This window comes from Melanerpes formicivorus, unplaced genomic scaffold (genome assembly GCF_026170545.1).
Source record: "Melanerpes formicivorus ecotype bairdi unplaced genomic scaffold, bMelFor1.0.p_v2 SCAF_1, whole genome shotgun sequence".
NCBI lineage: Eukaryota > Metazoa > Chordata > Aves > Piciformes > Picidae > Melanerpes > Melanerpes formicivorus.
The window spans coordinates 68,260,699-68,280,085 of NW_027142353.1; the positions used below are offsets into that span (position 1 = coordinate 68,260,699).

A 19,387-nucleotide genomic window follows, 5' to 3' on the forward strand; every position below is an offset into this window, starting at 1 on the left:
TTAAATCCTGTTGAAATTAAGGGGACATCCACACATACTTAAATTCATTCCCTGCTGGGTAAAGCATTAGAGCATGTGCTAAACATGCCTTTGGGAATTAGTGTCTGGTGCTGCAACACTCTTGCAAACACTCAGGCACACGGTCAGTTTTGTTACCACGAGTATTTCCATTGATAAACATGTCCATAGCAGTCAGCAGGAACAAGACTCTTAGCACTGCTGAGCAGGCAGTTATATTGAACAAATTACAACTGCAGCATGGATCTCAGAGAGGTGAATGGGAGATTTATCTATATGATGAGTTAAGAGCAAGGGAGGCAAAACCTTTAAGGGGAAAAATACATTACAACAGCAAAGCAAATTATTGCCACAGCTGACAAACACAAAAGGACATTTTCTTTGCTTAACTTCCACCCATGCTCTTCAGAACTTGCTGTCCTCCAATAGGTTACATAAATTGACTACAGCACAGTATTTGTATTTTTAATTCACATAATTAATGAGCAGGTTTCCCTTTCTCTGCAATCAGAACCTCCATATAGGAAAACATAAGCCAATGGATGCCATATGTCCCTGTGAATTGTTATTCCAGATGTATTCCTTGGAGTCACAGAATTGAAGTTCCTGTTTCCTTCAAAAAACACATTCCTAATAACTCAAACTCGAATTCCAAGCAGAAAGTAGTTTGTTAATAAGATTTCAGTTGGGGTTTTTGGGTAATGTTCAGACGCTTCACAATTTTTTCCTATAACCTGGTTACAAAACAAAGAAACACTTTACCTGTGACATCAAATTGTCAAGAAGCACATCTGCACTCAGCCTGAGCTGTCAGCCTGAGACTTCTGTGGCCCAAGGGGTGACCTCACCATTATGCAGGCATTTGGGAGCTCATTTTTAATTTCCATTAGCACAGGGCTTCACCCATGCAGGATTTCATCATGCCTGATTTTAAGAAGTCACAAAGTTTCACTATCTTCCTCTTTAGCTTGTAACAGAGAAAGAAAGAACCATGCATAATCTGGGGGAATATTTGCTTAATTGAAGGCTAAGAGTGTTCAGTATTGCTAATAGAAAATCAGAAATGGGAGAGTGAATTTCAGCAACAGCTTTCCCACATTGCCCTGCCAACAGCTTCAGCCTTGTTGGGTCATTTTCTCTAAGGGCTAGGAGTAATTAAGTTTCATTGCTAAATCAGTCTTGAGCCTGTCTTGAGCAGAAAAATCACTTATGCTTAATTGCACGTGGTGATGTGGTGAGCAGTCCATGAGGCAGACTGCAGATACCAGCTTCTTTTTTGCAGCTCTGCAGGACACTTAAAAACGAGAGGCCATTATTTTCTCTAGGTAGCCACTTGTGTAACACCTATTTCCCATGGAAAATAAATGTGCTGCTTCAGGAAAAGCTCATTATTTGAGTTCCTGCTGCATGATTATACAAAGCAGTATCTTGAGGGCTGTTGAGTTTCAAAACACAAGATTCTGAAACTTAGAAACAAACAAGAAATATGTATGTTTATTCTATAGCACTACTGCTTAGAAACCAGTGTGTGTAAACAGACAAAGCACTCAAGTGTGCACCATTTTGGATGCAGGGAGATGCATTTATCACACACCTATGTGCACAGTCCTACACACACAGCTGAACACAAGCACATGTCCAGAGGAATGTTCTCTGTGACCTTAAGAAACTCTGCACACTGTTTGCTAATCAGAACCACATATTTTTCACCTGATTCCATCAACAAAGAATTAGTTTCCCTAAAATTGTAACCGACAGGAACAGATTGGTTTCATGGTTCAGAGAGGGAGAGTTGTTCCAAGAGTTCATGCACACTAACACTCCTGTTTCTGGCAGACAACAGCTTCACCTACTTCAACCATCTTTTGCTAAGACACTAGTCATAGTATCATAGAATCAGTCAGGGTTGGAAGGGACCACAAGGATCAGCTAGTTCCAGCCCCCCTGCCATGGCCAGGGACACCCCACACTACATCAGCCTGGCCAGAGCCTCAGCCAGCCTGGCCTTAAACACCTCCAGGGACGGGGCCCCAACCACCTCCCTGGACAACCCATTCCAGGGCTTCACCACTCTCATGGGGAAGAACTTCCTCCTCACCTCCAGCCTGAATCTCCCCACCTCCAGCTTCATTCCATTCCCCCTAGTCCTATCACTACCTGAGATCCTGAGCAGTCCCTCCCCAGCCTTCTTGTAGCCCCCTTCAGATACTGGAAGGCCACAATGAGGTCACCTCGGAGCCTTCTCTTCTCCAGACTGAACAGCCCCAACTCCTTCATTCTGTCAAGGAAAACACCACCACTCTTTCTCACAAGATAGTGATTTCACAGTCTAAAAGTATTACAATGAATTATTGCACTAAGCCAATGCAGGAAGTCACTAGAGAACTTCAACAATCTGAAGCCAAATCAACACCCAGTTCTGATGCTCCAAGTACCTACAGTGCTCCCACTTGAGCACTGAGCAAGGGCATTTGATCCTTTCCATAAGAGTCCTGCATTATGTGTGTAGAGCTACTTAAAACATCTGAGGCGGGACTGTTCTCCTAAGCATGCTGTTATGTAGGTACAGGGTTGGCCTCTCAAAACAAGCTCTTAAAAGCTCTTTAAAAGAAGGAAGAAGTTCAAATTTTTTTAAGTATAAACTGAATCATAGAATCAATAAGTTTGGAAAAGACCTCAGAGATCATCAAGTCCAACCTATTATCCAACACCTCAGGACTAACTAAACCATGGCTTCAAGTGCCACATCCAATCCCCTCTTGAACACCTCCAGGGATGGTGACTCCACCACCTCCCTGGGCAGCACATTCCAATGGCAAATTACTCCTTCTGGGAAGAACTTTCTCCTCACCTCCAGCCTAAACCTCCCCTGGCACAGCTTGAGACTGTGTCCTCTTGTTCTGGTGCTGGCTGCCTGGGAGAAGAGACCAACCCCCTCCTGGCTACAACCTCCCTTCAGGTAGTTGTAGAGAGCAAGAAGGTCTCCCCTGAGCCTCCTCTTCTCCAGGCTAAGCAACCCCAGCTCCCTCAGCCTCTCCTCACAGGGCTGTGCTCCAGACCTCTCCCCAGCCTTGTTGCCCTTCTCTGGATACATTCAAGTGTCTCAATGTCCTTCTGAAGTTGAGGAGCCCAGAGCTGGACACAGTTCTCTAGGTGTGGCCTCAGCAGTGCTGAGTACAGGGCAGAATGACTTCTGCCTCTTACTCCTTACTTTATTCCTTGTCAAAAGCACTCGCTGGAAGATCCCTGGCAGATACTTCTGAGCACAATTCAGTTTCGTTTTCAGCCCTGTGTTTCACTTCACAAAGGGGAAGTTACAATTATCGTAAAATAAATACATACTATCAGCATGCATTAGGAGAGAAATCCACTTCATCATAAAAGTAATGTAAAGCACATGTGAAACACTGCAGTGCTACACCCCACCGCTCTGCTCCACCAAACAGACACACTTGCTATTTCTAACTGCACCATCCATCTATTTTAAAGAGAAACACAGGACATGAATCATTCACATAACTTTCTGAACAGAAGTGAAAATCCTAAGATCTCCAAGGTTCCAAACTCACACATTACCTTCTCACAGAGGTAACTCTCCATACTGTGCAACACACAGCCATTGTCCTGTTTTCCTGTCTTTCCAGCACACCTTCACACCGGGCACAATTCCTACAGCACATTCATTTTTCCCATTCCATTTAAAATAATGTGCAGCAGGTCAGCAATCATGATCACTTTCAGTAAGGAACAGAGTATTTTCTCTGGCATGTTCATATTCATAGAATCACAGGATCATAGAATCAATAAGGCTGGAAAAGACCTCAGAGATCATCAAGTCCAGCCAATCACCCAACACCTCAGGACTAACTAAACCATGGCTCCAAGTGCCATGTGCAATCCCCTCTTCAACACCTCAGGGATGGCGACTCCACCACCTCCCTGGGCACCACATTCCAATGGCCAATTACTCTTGCTGGGAAGAACTTTCTCCTCAAAAGAGCACAAAAGCTCTCCATATGCAACTAAGGTTTTGAGGCAAATTTACTTCCTCTCTTTGTGATTAAAAACCAACAAGATATAAACTGCATGAAATGGGTAAGTCAGGGCAAGCTAGATAAATGACACCTTCATACAACTGAATGCATGGCAAAAACACCACTTGAACATTGTGCACTGGAACACCCCTAATGCAATCTGCTGGTTTTCCTCCTCTGGGTTCAGTGGCATTGTTCTCCTTCCCCCCTCCAAACAAGCTTTATTTTCACTGCATTTAATCAGAAGAACTGACTTACTTCCAGATAATACAGATAAGGTATGCCAGTCTTAAGCAATTAAACTACCTTTGAGCTGCTACCCATTGTGACCTGCCAGAAGAATTTCCCAGATACCAGGACTCTTTTTAAATACTTCTGACATATATCCCCAAACCAAAACCTTAAGCAGACAGACTGTAAAACTGCTCTAGTCTTGTGGATATGTTTTATCCATTTGCTGCTCCTTTACAAGAAGTTATAAAACACAGGCTAAATGCTACTTCCCAAGAAGACTTCATTAAAGGCAGCGCTGTAGCTCCGTGTGCCTCAGCTGTGCTTTCACAACACTAATGCAAGATGCCTGGGGTTTTTTTCACTTCAAAACACTTATCAAAATCAAAGTGCAGATTTTCTTGGGGACAGAGGGAAAAGAGATTTCCCTTTGGAGGAAAAGGGACTCAGATCTGCCTGACAGCAATTCCTCATAGCAGTGTATCTTTCAACAAGGGGATAAGAGGATTCATTCTGAACCTACTAACACGCTGGCTTGCACACCAGGCATTCAGAAAGTAGGGGTTTGCTACATTCAATTCAGGTTGCTTTACAACACATTAAATGTAAAAATACACACTTTTTCTGGGTACTTGCAACTCTTACACAAGAAGGGAGGGGAAAAGTCACAAGAGAAGATCCAAGAGAGTGACAGTCCTCCTCGGAAGGCAGCAAAAGCCCAGGAAAGCTGTGACATTGCTCAAATGATCTAAAATTGCAAAAACAGAATCCAAGGTTCATTGTAGCACAACCTCTCTCTTTTGTAACGTCAAACACAGTTTGCTAGGAAGCACTGTCACCTCAGTGAGAACAAACCAGGCTCATTTTGACCAACAGTGCTGCTTTCTCCTGTGTCCTTGGGTAAAGACAGCAAGAGAAAGTTGAGAGCCTTCAGGACCATCACTAAAGCATCTCTGCTGCTATAAGATTTATGTAAGCATGAGAAAACATCTTTCCTCACATATGAACATGGCAGTAACAAAGTATTCAAGACAAAAGCATGGAAACCAGAGATGCTGGGGTAGTCTGTGAAAGCAGAACTTTTGAACCTCAGATAATAAAGACATCTTTGTAACAGGAAGGCACGAGGGCGAGAGGATCAGATGTCCACTAAGCCACTGCCAGTCGGTTTCTTCAGTGCCTGCAAGCCATTAGAGCCAGTGTGCCCAGGAGCTGCATCACAGGAAACTCTGTGCCCAGTGCAGTTTTATTTCAGTGAAATGAATCTCAGGTGATTCCTGGTACTTCTTCAGAACCTCCAGTGTTACTGTTCAGGAAGTCTTCCTGTGTTTCATGTATCACAAATGAGGCTGGGCAAAAATACAAGCAGAAAACCCCCACCATTTAAAAAGCAACTGCAGAATTAGGCAATTTCTGTGATAAGCATTAGAAGAGCTGTGGTTAGTAGGTTGAGAGAGGTTCTCCTCCTCCTCCTCTGCTGTGCCCTGTTGAGGCCACATCTGGAATATTGTATCTAGTTCTGGGCCCCTCAGTTCAAGAAGGACCTCAGGGAACTGCTTGAAAGAGTCCAGCACAGAGCCACAAAAATGATGAAGGGAGTGGAACCCTTATGAGGACAGACTGAGGGAGCTGAGGGCTCTGTAGCTTGGAAAGGAGGAGACTAAGCTGACCTCATTAATGTTTATAAATATGTCAAGGGTGAGTGCCCAGAGGCTGGAGCCAGGCTCTGCTGGGGGATGCCCAATGCCAGCACAAGGGGCAGTGGTGGAAGCTGAGGCAGAGGAAGTGCCATGGAAACAGGAGGAAAAAAAATTTCCCTGTGAGGGTGACAGAGCCCTGGAAGAGGCTGCCCAGGGGGGTTGTGGAGTCTCCCTCTCTGGAGACATTCAAAACCTACCTGGATGCATTCCTATGTGCCCTGGGACAGGTGCTCCTGCTGTGGCAGGGGGGTTGGACTGGATGATGTTCCAAGGTCCCTTCCAGCCCCTGACATTCTGTGATTCTGTAATACCTGGGCTAAATTCATAAAGCTTTGCATTTCACTTTATTTACACCTTACAGAAAGCACACAGAATGCCAATTTAATTCTGAGATTCATTAAACACAGCTTTAAACAACAGCAAAGACCTGCCTTCTTCCAAGAATTCTGTATGTACAAAAGCTTGAGGAGTCCCAATAAATGAGGAAATGTTGGAAAGAGGAAAGGGATTTCCCACAGTCATTCAGTATTATAAATGATAAATCCACCTGGTGATGACAACTGCATTGTAGTGGATAGCTGTTCATGCACTGTTTTGCCTGTATAGAACAAATGTTTGTGCACTGATCTGCTCATCAGTGCAGACAATGCTGTCACTTGAAAACTCTATCAATTTCAAACAAACAGGCATGATGTCTGCCTGCTAACATTAAACAGTTTTGCCCCCTCTCAAACGTTAAACGGGGTTCCCTTTGTAAGCACTGCTATGAAAGCTGAATGGCTCTTTTGCACATTTGGACTGCTGCCTCTGTAGCTTGGAATCTGCAATAAACAAGTTGCTGTGCTTTGATTATCACTGCCAAGTTCACACTTCTCAAACAGAATACAGTCAACTCCAGTTCATATTCAACTTTTTTTCTGGCTCCCTTTCTACTTCCACACTGTGGCAAACATTCAGCAAGTTCTTGGAAGAGCTAAAAAGCATTAGTGTGACTCCTGGCAATTACATGTTTCTTCTGCAAAAACTAGTTTCATTTGCTTAAAGTCATTCCTCATTTTCAGAGTCAATCAGCTTTAACTGCACAATGCAATTTCATGCAAAGATCTTCCTTGAGTGAAAACATTTTTTACCCTGATATACAGCCAGGTGTACAAGAGAATAAAAAAGGTCTTTTTTGTTTCTCCCATGGCCTTTTTACACAAAAAGCCAACCCTGGACCATTCCTAGGTGCTTTATCTGTACACTACCAAGCTTAGCATTAACTGCATTTCCACTGAAGCCCAAGGAACTCCTCAGAAACTGTCACAGGACACAGTACACCAACATAAAACTCACAGTCATCAAATAGATGCACTTTCACCCAGTTCCTTTCTTGCTAGCCATGGCTACATCCTCTCAACACTTATCTCCCTGCTTCTCATCCAGCTCTCTCCAGCCCTTGGGGCAGTTTGTCTGATAAAAGATCAGAGAGAATATCTGAAAAAAAAAAAATAAACCCCTTTTTTCTACCAGATCAGTGAGCTGAACTGTCTCAAAAATAAGCAGTATTAGCTACAGACACTACTGGTATCGTTCACAATGGAGATCATTGTGCCTGTAATCACCCCAGCCTTTTGCATTGCATGATACGATGATTTACACTCTAACAGAAAGTAAGTTTGAGTTGTCCATAGCTCACAGACTACAAAACTAGCACTTCTGGATACTGCATTGCACTCTGCTGCAGAAAAGAATGGGGAGCAGTGCACAAAAAGCAGAAAGGATCCATAGATTCAGAAGAGCTAAAACTGTGGACAATGGCAGGACAGGCAATGGCTGATGAGCCACGGATGAAAACATGCATTGCTCTGTTTCCAAAGAGAAGTTAAGGCAACTGCATCAGCATAGAGAACATTTCACAGCACAGCTGGGATTCCAGGGTAAACCTAGGTTGAGATTCCAGGTTGAATGGTGTGCCTACTCTATATGAACTTTTCACTAAGTTACCAAACAATTTGATCAGAATCAGATTACCATGGAAAAATACTCAGGTTTCTACGCTTAGAACTGTATGCCACACTGCAGCAGCCAGCTGTGGCCGTGCCCAGATCAGCTCTCCTCTCCTGCAGACTGCAATAGTGTATTTTCTGATGAAATCCAACCTAAGCAGAAACTGCACCACCTAATATTAGAAACATTTCATCAGCAATGCTCAGCACCATGTTTGCCTGATATAAAAGCCAAAAGGGAAGCAAATGTTCACCTTCAAGAGATGCATATATGAGCAATATCATTTTCAAATGCATTCAGTCTCTTTAGAACAATTACATGTGCTAATACTTCATCTGCTTCCCAAGGCTGCTGTTTCTTGAAAGCGCAAAGGAAGAACTCCTCTGCAGGTATGCAACAACAAAGGCTGACCTCATGTGAACCTCTCCAGATTACATAATTTCTAATAGGGAAAAAAAGCAAAACAACAACAACAAAATACAGTGAAAAATTACCTGGCTAAAATGTCTTCTGAGGCATCTCTGTTACAAGGAAAAAATATGATTCAAGCAAAGAGATAAACAGTGTGGGTCTGGAAGACTACTTGAAATCCCTCTGGGCACCATTTAAATTCCTGTTCTGCTCTAAAAATTGTGCAGTGTATGTATGCAGGTTATACACAGGCCAGGCCTCTTCACCTACCTGAAGGTGGTTATGTCTCCAAAGAGTTATAAAGCATGGTATGAACAAAACATGACACTACAAGTAAAAACAGAAGAAATAGATAAACAGAGAGAAATATTTAGCCTTACTTCTCCATGTCTTACAGGTGTAATAACTCCTCTTGATACTGCCATTCGGAACAACGTTTCTGTGGCCTGCATCAAACAAACACACACACACACAGATTGGTTATTTAATACACAGTGAACCCAGCTCATCAAGATTTGTTTTCACTTTTACAACATCTTTTCACGTGTTGGTTACCTCTTGCACCTGTTTCACAACTCAATCCCTTCAGCGAAGTTATTTAGAGCAGTTTGCACAGGTTAAGCGAAGGTTTACTGCAAGGTGAGAGAACACAAGCCCTATGAGGAGAGGCTGAGGGAGCTGGGGTTGCTTAGCCTGCAGAGGAGGAGACTCAGGGGTGACCTTATTGCTCTCTACAACTACCTGAAGGGAGGTTGTAGACAGGTGGATGTTGGCCTCTTCTCCCAGGCAGCCAGCACCAGAACAAGAGGACACAGTCTCAGGCTGCACCAGGGGAGGTTCAGGCTGGATGTTAGGAATAAGTTCTACACAGAGAGAGTGATTGCCCATTGGAATGGGCTGCCTGGGGAGGTGGTGGAGTCACCATCACTGGAGGTGTTCAGGAGGAGACTTGATGGGGTGCTTGGTGCCATGGGTTAGTTGTTTAGGTGGGTTGGATTGGTTGATGGGTTGGACACGATGATCTTGGAGGTCTCTTCCAACCCGGTCTGGTCTATTCTATTCTATTCTATTCTATTCTATTCTATTCTATTCTATCTATGGAGTATTTTTTCCTCAGCCTAAGTGACCACCTAAACAGTGCATGTCCCTCCGCTGACACTGCAGCAATTACACAGAACTCTGCTCAGAGAGGCTCAGTCCCTTAGGACGATCTTCCATGGGTTGTCATGTAAAAGTGGGATACTAAGGGAAGAAATAGCCCTGTGGAATTTCACAACTCAGGAAAGTAATTAATGTCACTGCTGTTTAATATTATAGACTTAAATTACCACGTAAGTATCAAAACCCGAGAGCGTGACACAGCTATTTTCCTAAGAGCACCCGAGTCCCTGTTAACAGCAGCAGCACTACAACATACAACACTGTCATGTGCAAATGACAGGGAGCACAGCTTCGAAGAAGTCTTTACTTAGGGTAATCTTCAGTTAGGCTGCATACTTTGTGTTGTCCCATCGTTCTTTAATCAAGAGGGACAATTAGCACATACTCCTGACACAAACGCAGATGAATGCCTTCTAATGCAGTCTCTAGCACACACAGAAAGCCCCACAGGCTCTGCCACACATCTCTTCCTCCAGGCCGTTTGCAAAAAGGCATGAAAAATCGCTGGTTACATAAAGCCCTGGGTTGGCACATCAGCGCACACAAGAACTGATTTGTTGTAAAGACTTGTTTCCATAGCAAGTAGTAAATCTGGTTTCAATTTCATCTGTAATGAAACACGGTTTTAATATCTGGTTCTCATAAAGAAAAAGATTCCAACATTTACAGATCTATGTTTAAAAGTAATTATCAGGTTGTTTGGGGGGACAAAAAGGTTTAGAAAGTTTATAAACAAAAGCAGTTTGCAGTAGCTGATTATCTTTCTCATAGTGATTTGCAAAGTAAGCTGCTCAGGGCTTTGCATGGATGTAGGACTTGCTGCATTCATGCTGCACCACCTTGAGACAGCTGTATCTCAACAGCTCTAATATCAAAGACAACTCTTGAGATGAATTCCTCAGTCTTCATAGCTACAGATAGTGGGGTTTCCCTTCTCTACAGAATTGCCTGCAGAAACCTTATGCTTTCCCTCTCCCATCTGTAAATGAATGCGTGAGCCCCAGAACCACGACCAATGCAGGGCAATGCCCAAGTGTAATTCTTCTCAAACTCTTCTTCTTTGAGAGACCCTCATACAAACCTTTTGTATTTCCCCAAATTGGTTTCTTTCACCAACGTTTTTAAGGATGTTTCAACTGAATTGAGCATTCTGTCAACACAGCTAAGCCGCTTTTGTTCCTTTGGAAAACCACTGGTGTGTGTGACTTTCTTTTCATCTGGACTCTTAAAAGATCCTTCTGAACACACTTGTGCTCGCAGAGTTAATGCCAGTTGTCATTCACAAAGAAAGAAATCACAGCAACAGCAAATCCAGCAGCACAGACGTCCTCCTGTGGGCACCACTTCTCATGTGCCGAGCAGTGCTAAGAAGATTAGCCCCACAATCACAGCTACCTACCCAAAGAGCTTGAGGGAGACGAGGCCATCCAGAGCCAACCACACACTGACAAGGACAAAGCTGGAGGAAGAGCTTTGGGGCTTTTAGGTATGCAAAAATCAAAGAAGATGCTTAAGGAACTTCATCTTGGAAAAGAGTGACCAGAGCCAAGCTTATTGTTGTTGTGATGAAGGAGGAGGGCATTAACAGAAAAGATTTCAAGTTTGTATCCTTTCTACAAAGAGAACTGAGAGGGAACGTGCTGTGATTCAAATGAGGCAGCGCCTTACATGGAAGAACAAGAAGATGGAACCTACCGCCGTCACACAACTAACATCACACAAAGAGAGATCAGGGCTAGGAAAATGCAGCCGCTTTAAAAATCTGAATTAGCTGCAATGCTTCTGCTTTGAACAAACTCCTTCACTGTCTTCAATTTCCACCTTTTTCCTTTCTGCCCCACAGAATCATTCGGCAAAGACCAGCGGGGTCTTTGAAGCAGGCTGCCCGAGTCTTTGAACCCTTGAAGCAGGTTGTCCCGGGCTTGTTCAGGCACATTTCCAGCACTGCTAAGGATAGAGGTCCCACCATCCATCTGATCACACAGACGACTGCCCTGACACAAAGTAATCTATCTTTCAACACAGGCCAACTAGTAAAGTAGTTTCTTTGACTTCTTTAGCTATAAATGTCTACTGGAAAAGTTTAGCAAACATTTGTGCATCAGGTCAAAAACTGCCATTTTGCCACAGAGAGCTCACCAGGAGCTCTCAGTGTGCACTTGCAGCCCACAAAGCCAACCAGATCCTGGGCTGCAGCAGGAGAAGTGTGGCCAGCAGGGCAAGGGAGGTGATTCTCCCTCTCTGCTCAGCGCTGGGGAGACCCCACCTGGAGTACTGCCTCCAGTTCTGGAGCCCCTATTACAAGAGGGATCTGGAGGTGCTGGAACGTGTCCAGAGCAGGGCCAGGAGGATGAGCAGAAGGCTGGAGCACCTCTCCTACAAGGACAGACTGAAGGAGTTGGGGCTGTTCAGTCTGGAGAAGAGAAGGCTCCCAGGTGACCTCATTGTGGCCTTCCAGTATCTGAAGGGGGCCTCCAAGAAGGCTGGGGAGGGACTGCTCAGGATCTCAGGCAGTGATAGGACTAGGGGGAATGGAATGAAGCTGGAGGTGGGGAGATTCAGGCTGGAGGTGAGGAGGAGGTTCTTCACCATGAGAGTGGTGAAGCTCTGGAATGGGTTGTCCAGGGAGGTGGTTGGGGCCCTGTCCCTGGAGGTGTTTAAGAGCAGGCTGGCTGAGGCTCTGGCCAGGCTGATCTAGTGTGGGGTGTCCCTGCCCATGGCAGGGGGGTTGGAACTAGCTGATCCTTGTGGTCCCTTCCAACCCTGACTGATTCTATGAGTCATGGTTCTTCTTGTTCACCATTCTCAGCAAGGACACCCACAATTTACATGCCATCTGGAATAAGCTGAATTACCTGGTTGCAATGTCAGCCCTTTGCCATCCTTAAAGCATCTTCTAAAATCCTTGCATATGAGCTTGCAGTAGACACTTGTCCACTGAGTGGCAGGGGGGTTGGAACTAGATGATCCTTGTGGTCCCTTCCAACCCTGAATGAAACTATGAAACTATGAAACTATATATTTACTGCTTCTCAGTTTAAAACTCCATCCACTTTGAAATGCTGAAACTATGACAATACCCTTGCATTTTATGTTAGGATGTGCAACTGTGATCATGGAAGAAAATATCTTATTTGGAATAGTTATCATCATCTCAGGAAAAGTGATTAAAAAGGCAAAACCATCCATTTAAAAAACAATAGGCATATCCCAAAGAAACTGCTGACTAGGACTCTAGATCATTTTTAACTGCTTTTGCAGTTAAATGTTAGCATTAAATGTTTCATTACAATCAGGGACTTTTATGAAGCTGTAAAAAATGTAAGATTTATTTGCACTCAAATAACTGTGAGTAAGCCTTAAAGAAGAATCATTACAGGCTTGGGCAATGACTTTAGGTACTTCTATTCAGAGATGGGAGTCAGAGGTCTTTAAGAATGCAAATTATCAACAGATGGTTTTAGTGATCTCAGTGTGAAATAAATGTGTTGCCAAGCTGATAGTTACTGACTCCAGCAGTCTGTTCTTCATGGTAAGGAATGTATACTGTGTCACTGGATACGTGAGGTGAAATGGCTGCCTGGTGGAGCTTGCCACTCTCTCGTACAGTGCAGGCTCTGTTAAAGAAGAAACCACTGCTATGAACCAGAACAAAAGGGAAAAATAACTGTGCATTACTGATGGAAATTGACTGGGGGGGAGGGGGGGAAGGCAGCAAGAAAAACAGTGCTTTGTCTTCCAGATGTTTTGAGTTTTCTAGGTATTCACAAAAACAAAATGGTTTTATAATGTATCATAGAATTGTCAGGGTTGGAAGGGAACTCAAGGATCATCTACTTCCAAACCCCCTGCCATGGGCAGGGACACCTCACACTACAGCAGGTTGCTCACAGCCACATCCAGCCTGGCTGCAAACACCTCCAGGGATGAGGCTTCCACCACCTCCCTGGGCAACCTGTGCCAGTGTCTCACCACCCTCATGGGGAAGAACTTCCTAACATCCAATCTGCATCTACCCATTTCTAGTTCTGTTCCATTCCCCCCTAGTCCTATCACTCCCTGACACCCTAAAAAGTCCCTCCCCAGCTTTCTTGTACCCCACTTCAGATACTGGAAGGCCACAATAAATCTTTTTCTTCAGGGCTGCCCTCAAGCCAGTCCCTGCCCAGCCTGTATTGGTGCTTGGGATTGCCCTGACCCAGCTGCAGGACCTTGCACTTGGCCTTGCTGAATTTCCTGAGGCTGCCTTGGGCCCACCTCTCCAGCCTGTCAAGGTTCCTCTGGATGGATCCCTTCCCTCCAGTTTCACCAAGGTTAGAACTGCAAACACAAGCAACGGACAGGATTGCTAATGCAAATTAATTGATTGAGAAATGCATGCTTTGCAATCACCTGACAAATTTGGGCATCTGCTTCTAAACAGAGTTTAAAAACAAGAAATAGCTATTCAAAGCTATGTCCTGGAAGGCAGAGGCTTTTGGAAGTCATTCACAGCAATTTACAGATTCAATTAAAATGAGAATGGGGCAATTTATTGTAAGAATAAAAAAGGGCAAGATAGCACAAAAGACTTTTTGTCACTCCTATGAGGTTTGCTGATCTTGGCTCCAATAGCTGGCTGACAGCACTGGTTGTAAAATCTGTGCTTCATGAAAAGCAAATTGCAGTAAAAAAAAAGGTTCTTGACAGTCCATCTGAAATCATCACTGACATTTTTCAACTTGATTACGTACTGCAGATGAACTATTGTTGTAGGCCTTACAAACAATCACAGAGCTTTTGCAAAGAAGAACAAGTGCTACAAAGGAAGAAGAAGAAAGAGGTTTAGTGAGATTTAAAAGCAAAAATGGATAAGAAGTTTCTGAAGCCAAATTATCTTTCTTTCCTAATTTCTATCCACAAAACTTCACATGTAAGGCAACCCTTGCCATCTAAAGCTCACTGCAGATGACATTCAACTTCACTGGTGAGCTTATTTATTGCAGCCAGAGAAATGTGACAGCAGGATGAGGGAGGTGACTCTCCCCCTCTACTCCGCTCTCATGAGACCCCCACCTGGAGTACTGAGTCCAGTTCTGGTGCCCCCAGAATAAGAGGGAAATCAAAATGCTGGAGCAGGTCCAGAGGAGGGTCAGGGAGGTGATCAGAGTTCTAGAGCACCTTCCCTATGAGGACAGGCTGCAAGAGCTGGGGCTGTTCAGCCTGGAGAAAAGGCAGCTCTGGGGGGAGACCTTATAGCATCATTCCGGTAGCTGAAAGGTGCCTACAAGAAGCTGGGAAAGGACTTTTAACAGTGGCTTGCAGTGACAGGAAAGAGGGAAGAGCCTTAGGCTTGGGAAGGGGAAATTTAGTCTGGATATTACAAAGACATTCTTTACAATGGGGGTGGAGAGACACTGGAACAGGCTGCCCAGGGAAGTTGTGGATGCCCCCTCCCTGGAGGTGTTCAAGGCCAGGTTGGATGCGGCCTTGAACAACCTGCTCTAGCGGAAGACTTCCTGGCCCGTGCCAGAGGGGTTGGAACCAGATGATCTTTAAGGTCCTTCCCAACCCAAAGCATTCTCTGACTCTGTGTTACAGCTTTTGATGAAATCACTACAACAGAAACACAGATTTTGCTGTCACTTTAGATGTTTTATGACTTTAAATTGTGTGTAAGCCACAACACTGCAGCTGCATAGATGCTTTTAAACAGACATATTTAAACTCTTACTTCTCTGGAAAATCATCTTTCAGGTGTCAATTCCATCTACCTCTCTGCCTGGACTTCTCTGCCTTTAATACCAAACCATTTGAACTCTATTTGTATAAGAAGTAGATCAGTCTATAGTTGACCATCTGTGAGATGCAAGCTCTTTCCATTCACCTATCAGCAGATCAAATCACTTACCTTTACCTTCCATAGAATCAACCTGACTGTGAACTCGGAACACTTTAAGCCCCATGACCAAGCAGAGCTGATGATAGCCTTGCACCCATTTTCTGAACTTCTCTTTTATCCAATTTTTGTGCCTGAAGAATGTCAGCACCCAAATATTGCACCAAACACCCACCTCTGCATTCCATAATATTCAGCCTCTCTTTTCCCTAGTTACTTACACAGCATTGGTGCATCTTTAGTAGAATCATAACATCACTCAGGTTGGAAAAGACCTCTATGATCATCAGGTCCAACCACTAACCCTACTCTGCAAGTCCACTCCCAAACCATATTCCTAAGAACCAGAACCACCTCTAAACAGCCTTTAAACACATCCAGGGATGGTGACTCAAGCCCCTCCCTGGGCAGCACACTCCATCATCTGATAGGATAATTCAATTCTTTTATATAAATCACTGTCTGCTGCCTGCCCCAAATGAAAAAGAAGATGCACTTCAGGAACAGAAGAGTACCTGTCCTCAATAGTCACAAGCCCCAGCAATTCTCAGCTTGCAGGACTACCTCTTGGAAGCTCTGGATGCACAGGAGATGGGTCAAATCTGCTGCAATTTATGGGGCAGGATGGAAGAGTAGCTTGAAGATTAGATGGCTGAAAGGAAACAAAGCACACACCTGGCTATGTAACCTGCACAGCAGAAGCCTCCCTGGAAACAGTTCTCCTTTCTCAAACAATAAACCTGCGCTGTTTCCCTAACTCGACACTTGGCCATTTGTGGAACTCATCACTAAAAGGAGGAGGAGTTTCTTCCCCGTGAGAGTGGTGAAGCCCTGGAATGGGTTGTCCAGGGAGGTGGTTGGGGCCCCATCCCTGGAGGTGTTTAAGCCCAGGCTGGATGAGGCTCTGGCCAGCCTGATCTAGTGTGGGGTGTCCCTGCCCATGGCAGGGGGGTTGGAACTAGCTGATCCTTGTGGTCCCTTCCAACCCTGACTGATACTGTGATAGTATGAAAATAACAGAAATAAATCAGTACCATAAGTAAGAAGATTACTAGCACAGGGTAGATCTTTTTGAGTTACACCATGCAGCTCCTTGGAATACTTGCAGGTTTGTTGTGTCAACACAGGTTCAAATTTGCAGACAGATACTCTATTGAACTAACAAATTCCATTTGCTCACCGAACCAAATCTGCACTCTCAGGGTTAATGAACTGCCTCACAAACTAATTTACCTCTACCCTAACTAAATTACCCTGTTGTTCTTAATGCCCAAAAGATAATCTGCATCATGCTGACCATCTTTGCCTTCAGCCTTCGCTGTATTCCCACTGCAAGCAACCTGCCTTGCTGCAGAGCTGCTCAGGAACCTTAGCCTCTCCTTAAAAGAGCTTTAAAGCTTACAGCTGTAGAACGTGTACTCAACAAATGATCCAAGCACAGAAATAATCAAGTACTGTGGGCTGCCAGGAGGATAAAATAAAAGCATTAGTGTTTATTTATCTCAATCTGAACCCAGCAGCCTGCAGTTGTGGTCTCTGTAACTTTTTCCAAGATGATGGTTTGTTGTTGGGTTTTTTTTCCCCTGAGTTCTTTTTTACCTGTTCTCCCTTTCCTTCTTCCCATGCCCCCTTCCCAAAAAATATGCTTGGCATTTCATTGGGATTCCTGGTCCCAGCCTGTAGCTGACTTTTCTAGTTTTCTCTGCACAAAGGATTGAACAGCTCAAAGTTGCAATTAACTGAATATCAGGAAGCCGGGGGGGGGGGGAAAAAGCAAAACTCCAGCAGTATAATGCTCATGAACTGCATTACCCACAAACCAGGCCAGCAGCCAGCATGGGAAATTGGAGAAATAGGCCATTTAATCTCTGCCTTGACAGAAATGCCAGAGGAAAGAAGTCTAAGAGAGGCTGCCTCACCACCAGCACCAAAGCTTCTGCGTCTGAGAAACAATCCACTGAAGCCAGCTAAAACCTTCCTCCTTTCCAATCACACAACAGAAGGGCAGAGAGCAGCTGCGAGCCAGCCTGCAGAAAGCACATGACAACTGTCAAAATGGTTTTGATTAGTAATGCTGTCAGCTAGAATAAAAGATAAAAGCTGAAAGACCACTCTGGCCAGGCTAGGAATATACGAGCACACTTGCACGTAGCCGGTGCTCCCCCAGGATTCAGGGGCAGCAAACTCTCCAGATTCCAGCTCCAGAAGGCTGAGAAGGAGCACATGCACCCATCCATCCATCCTGCACCACCCCTGCAGCAGGAAGACTTCCCACTTCTCTCCATCCCATTTGGAACCAGTCCATGGGGGGTGTTTCTGCTGCCTGGCCAGGAGCCGCTGGAACAACAGAACATAAACAGCAGGTCTGCTGCAGCCACCAAGTGTCAGGATAACAGAGCGACGCTGCTCTGAGCCTTCAGCTGCACAGCACTCCAGCACTACACAGAATGAGAGAATGTTCTGGGTGAGAAGGGCCTTTAAAGATCTAGTCCAATAACCCTGCAGTGAGCAGGGACAGCTTTCACTGGATTAGGCTGCTCAAAGCCCCATCTGACCTGACCTCAACTACTTGCAATGATGGGGCATCCACAAATTCTCTGGTCAACCTGTTCCAGTGACTCACCGCCTCTCATCACAGCAGATTTCTTCCTTATGTCCAATCTAAACATACTCTCTTTCACTTTACAACCATTGGCCCTTCTTCCCTCAGCACAGACTCTGCAAAAGAAGTCTTGCCCAATCTATTTTATAAGCCCCCTTCAAGTACTGAAAGGCTGCAGCAAGGTCTCCCCAGAGCCTTCTCTTTTCCAGGCTGAACAACCTCAACTCTCTCAGTCTGTCCTCATAGGAGAGGTGCTCCAGCTCTTGAACCATTTTCATGGGCCTCCTCTGGACACATTCTTGTACTTAGAGCTGGGCACAGTGCTCCAGCTGAGGTCTCAGGAGAGCAGAGTAGATGGGCAGAATCACCTCCCTTGACCTGCTGGCCAGACTTCTTTTGATGCAGCCCAGGGTATGGTTGGCTTTCTGGGCTGTGAGCGCACATTGTTGGCTCACATCTGTCTTTTCATCCATCAGTACCCTCCTCAGCCCTTTTCCACTGGGCTGCTCTCAATCCCTTCATGCCTCAGTCTACTGGGGGTTGCCCCAAACCAGGTGCAGGACCTTGCACTTGGCCTTGTTGATCATCCTACACTTAAAGCTACATCTCTGCCTATCCATCCATTCTGCCTCTTCGCTGTGACTTTCTAGCACCTGGCCCTGCTGGTCTGAAGAGCGCTGATGAATGTTAGCATGAAAGCAAGCCAGATGGGAAGGGCAGGGTGTGTGACATGGCAATGCACACCAGGATGTCCCTGGAAAAATTCATTCCCAAGCTTCCATAAATAAGCAAAGCAGACTGAGGTGAGCTTCCTTGGTCCACCCACCGCTCCTCAATGAGTTATTAGTACCACTGAAAGCAAAATACAAAGATGCTGATCCTTGTTCTCTACCCTGTGGAAAGCAGCAGAGGTTTAAACAGTCAGTGGCACCGCAAGGCCTTCCAGCAGCCTTGGGTCTTGTACCACAGACATGTTTAAGTCTCACCATGACCACTAAGTTCATGAGCTGCATATTTATTTAGCCTCATTCCACGCTACCCAAGCACGTGCTCTGGAATCCCAGCCTCACTGAAGTGCAGCCACTTACAATTCCTTCACCTGCTTTTACTGACCAGAATTTGGTGTTAGCATGAACTCTGCACAGGTTCAATTCAGTGCACTCCCTACAAGCTTTACAAGATTTATGCTTAATGTGTTTCACAACCATGGTCCTTTTGCTTCAGGGGATTACCTCATCTTTTACGTTTCCCACCGGTAGCATTTTTCAGTAGTAACTCTCAGTATCTGCAAAAGGAACAGAAACCTCTTTGTCTCTGCTGGTTTGTTTCCACGCATTGTAATTTACCCACGGAGTTATGAGTT

At 44.8% G+C, this 19,387-nt stretch overlaps 1 protein-coding gene across 3 annotated transcripts in view; it reads right to left on the minus strand.

Annotated features, from left to right (window-relative positions):
• The window catches only part of TMEM135 (transmembrane protein 135), a 190,664-nt gene that overhangs the window by 101,554 nt on the left and 69,723 nt on the right, over positions 1-19,387 (minus strand). For all 3 annotated transcript variants that reach the window (XM_068145853.1, XM_068145875.1, XM_068145864.1), the window contains exon 5: positions 8,764-8,829. In XM_068145853.1, the coding sequence (XP_068001954.1) occupies positions 8,764-8,829 (66 nt within the window). The remainder of the gene's footprint in view (positions 1-8,763; positions 8,830-19,387) is intronic.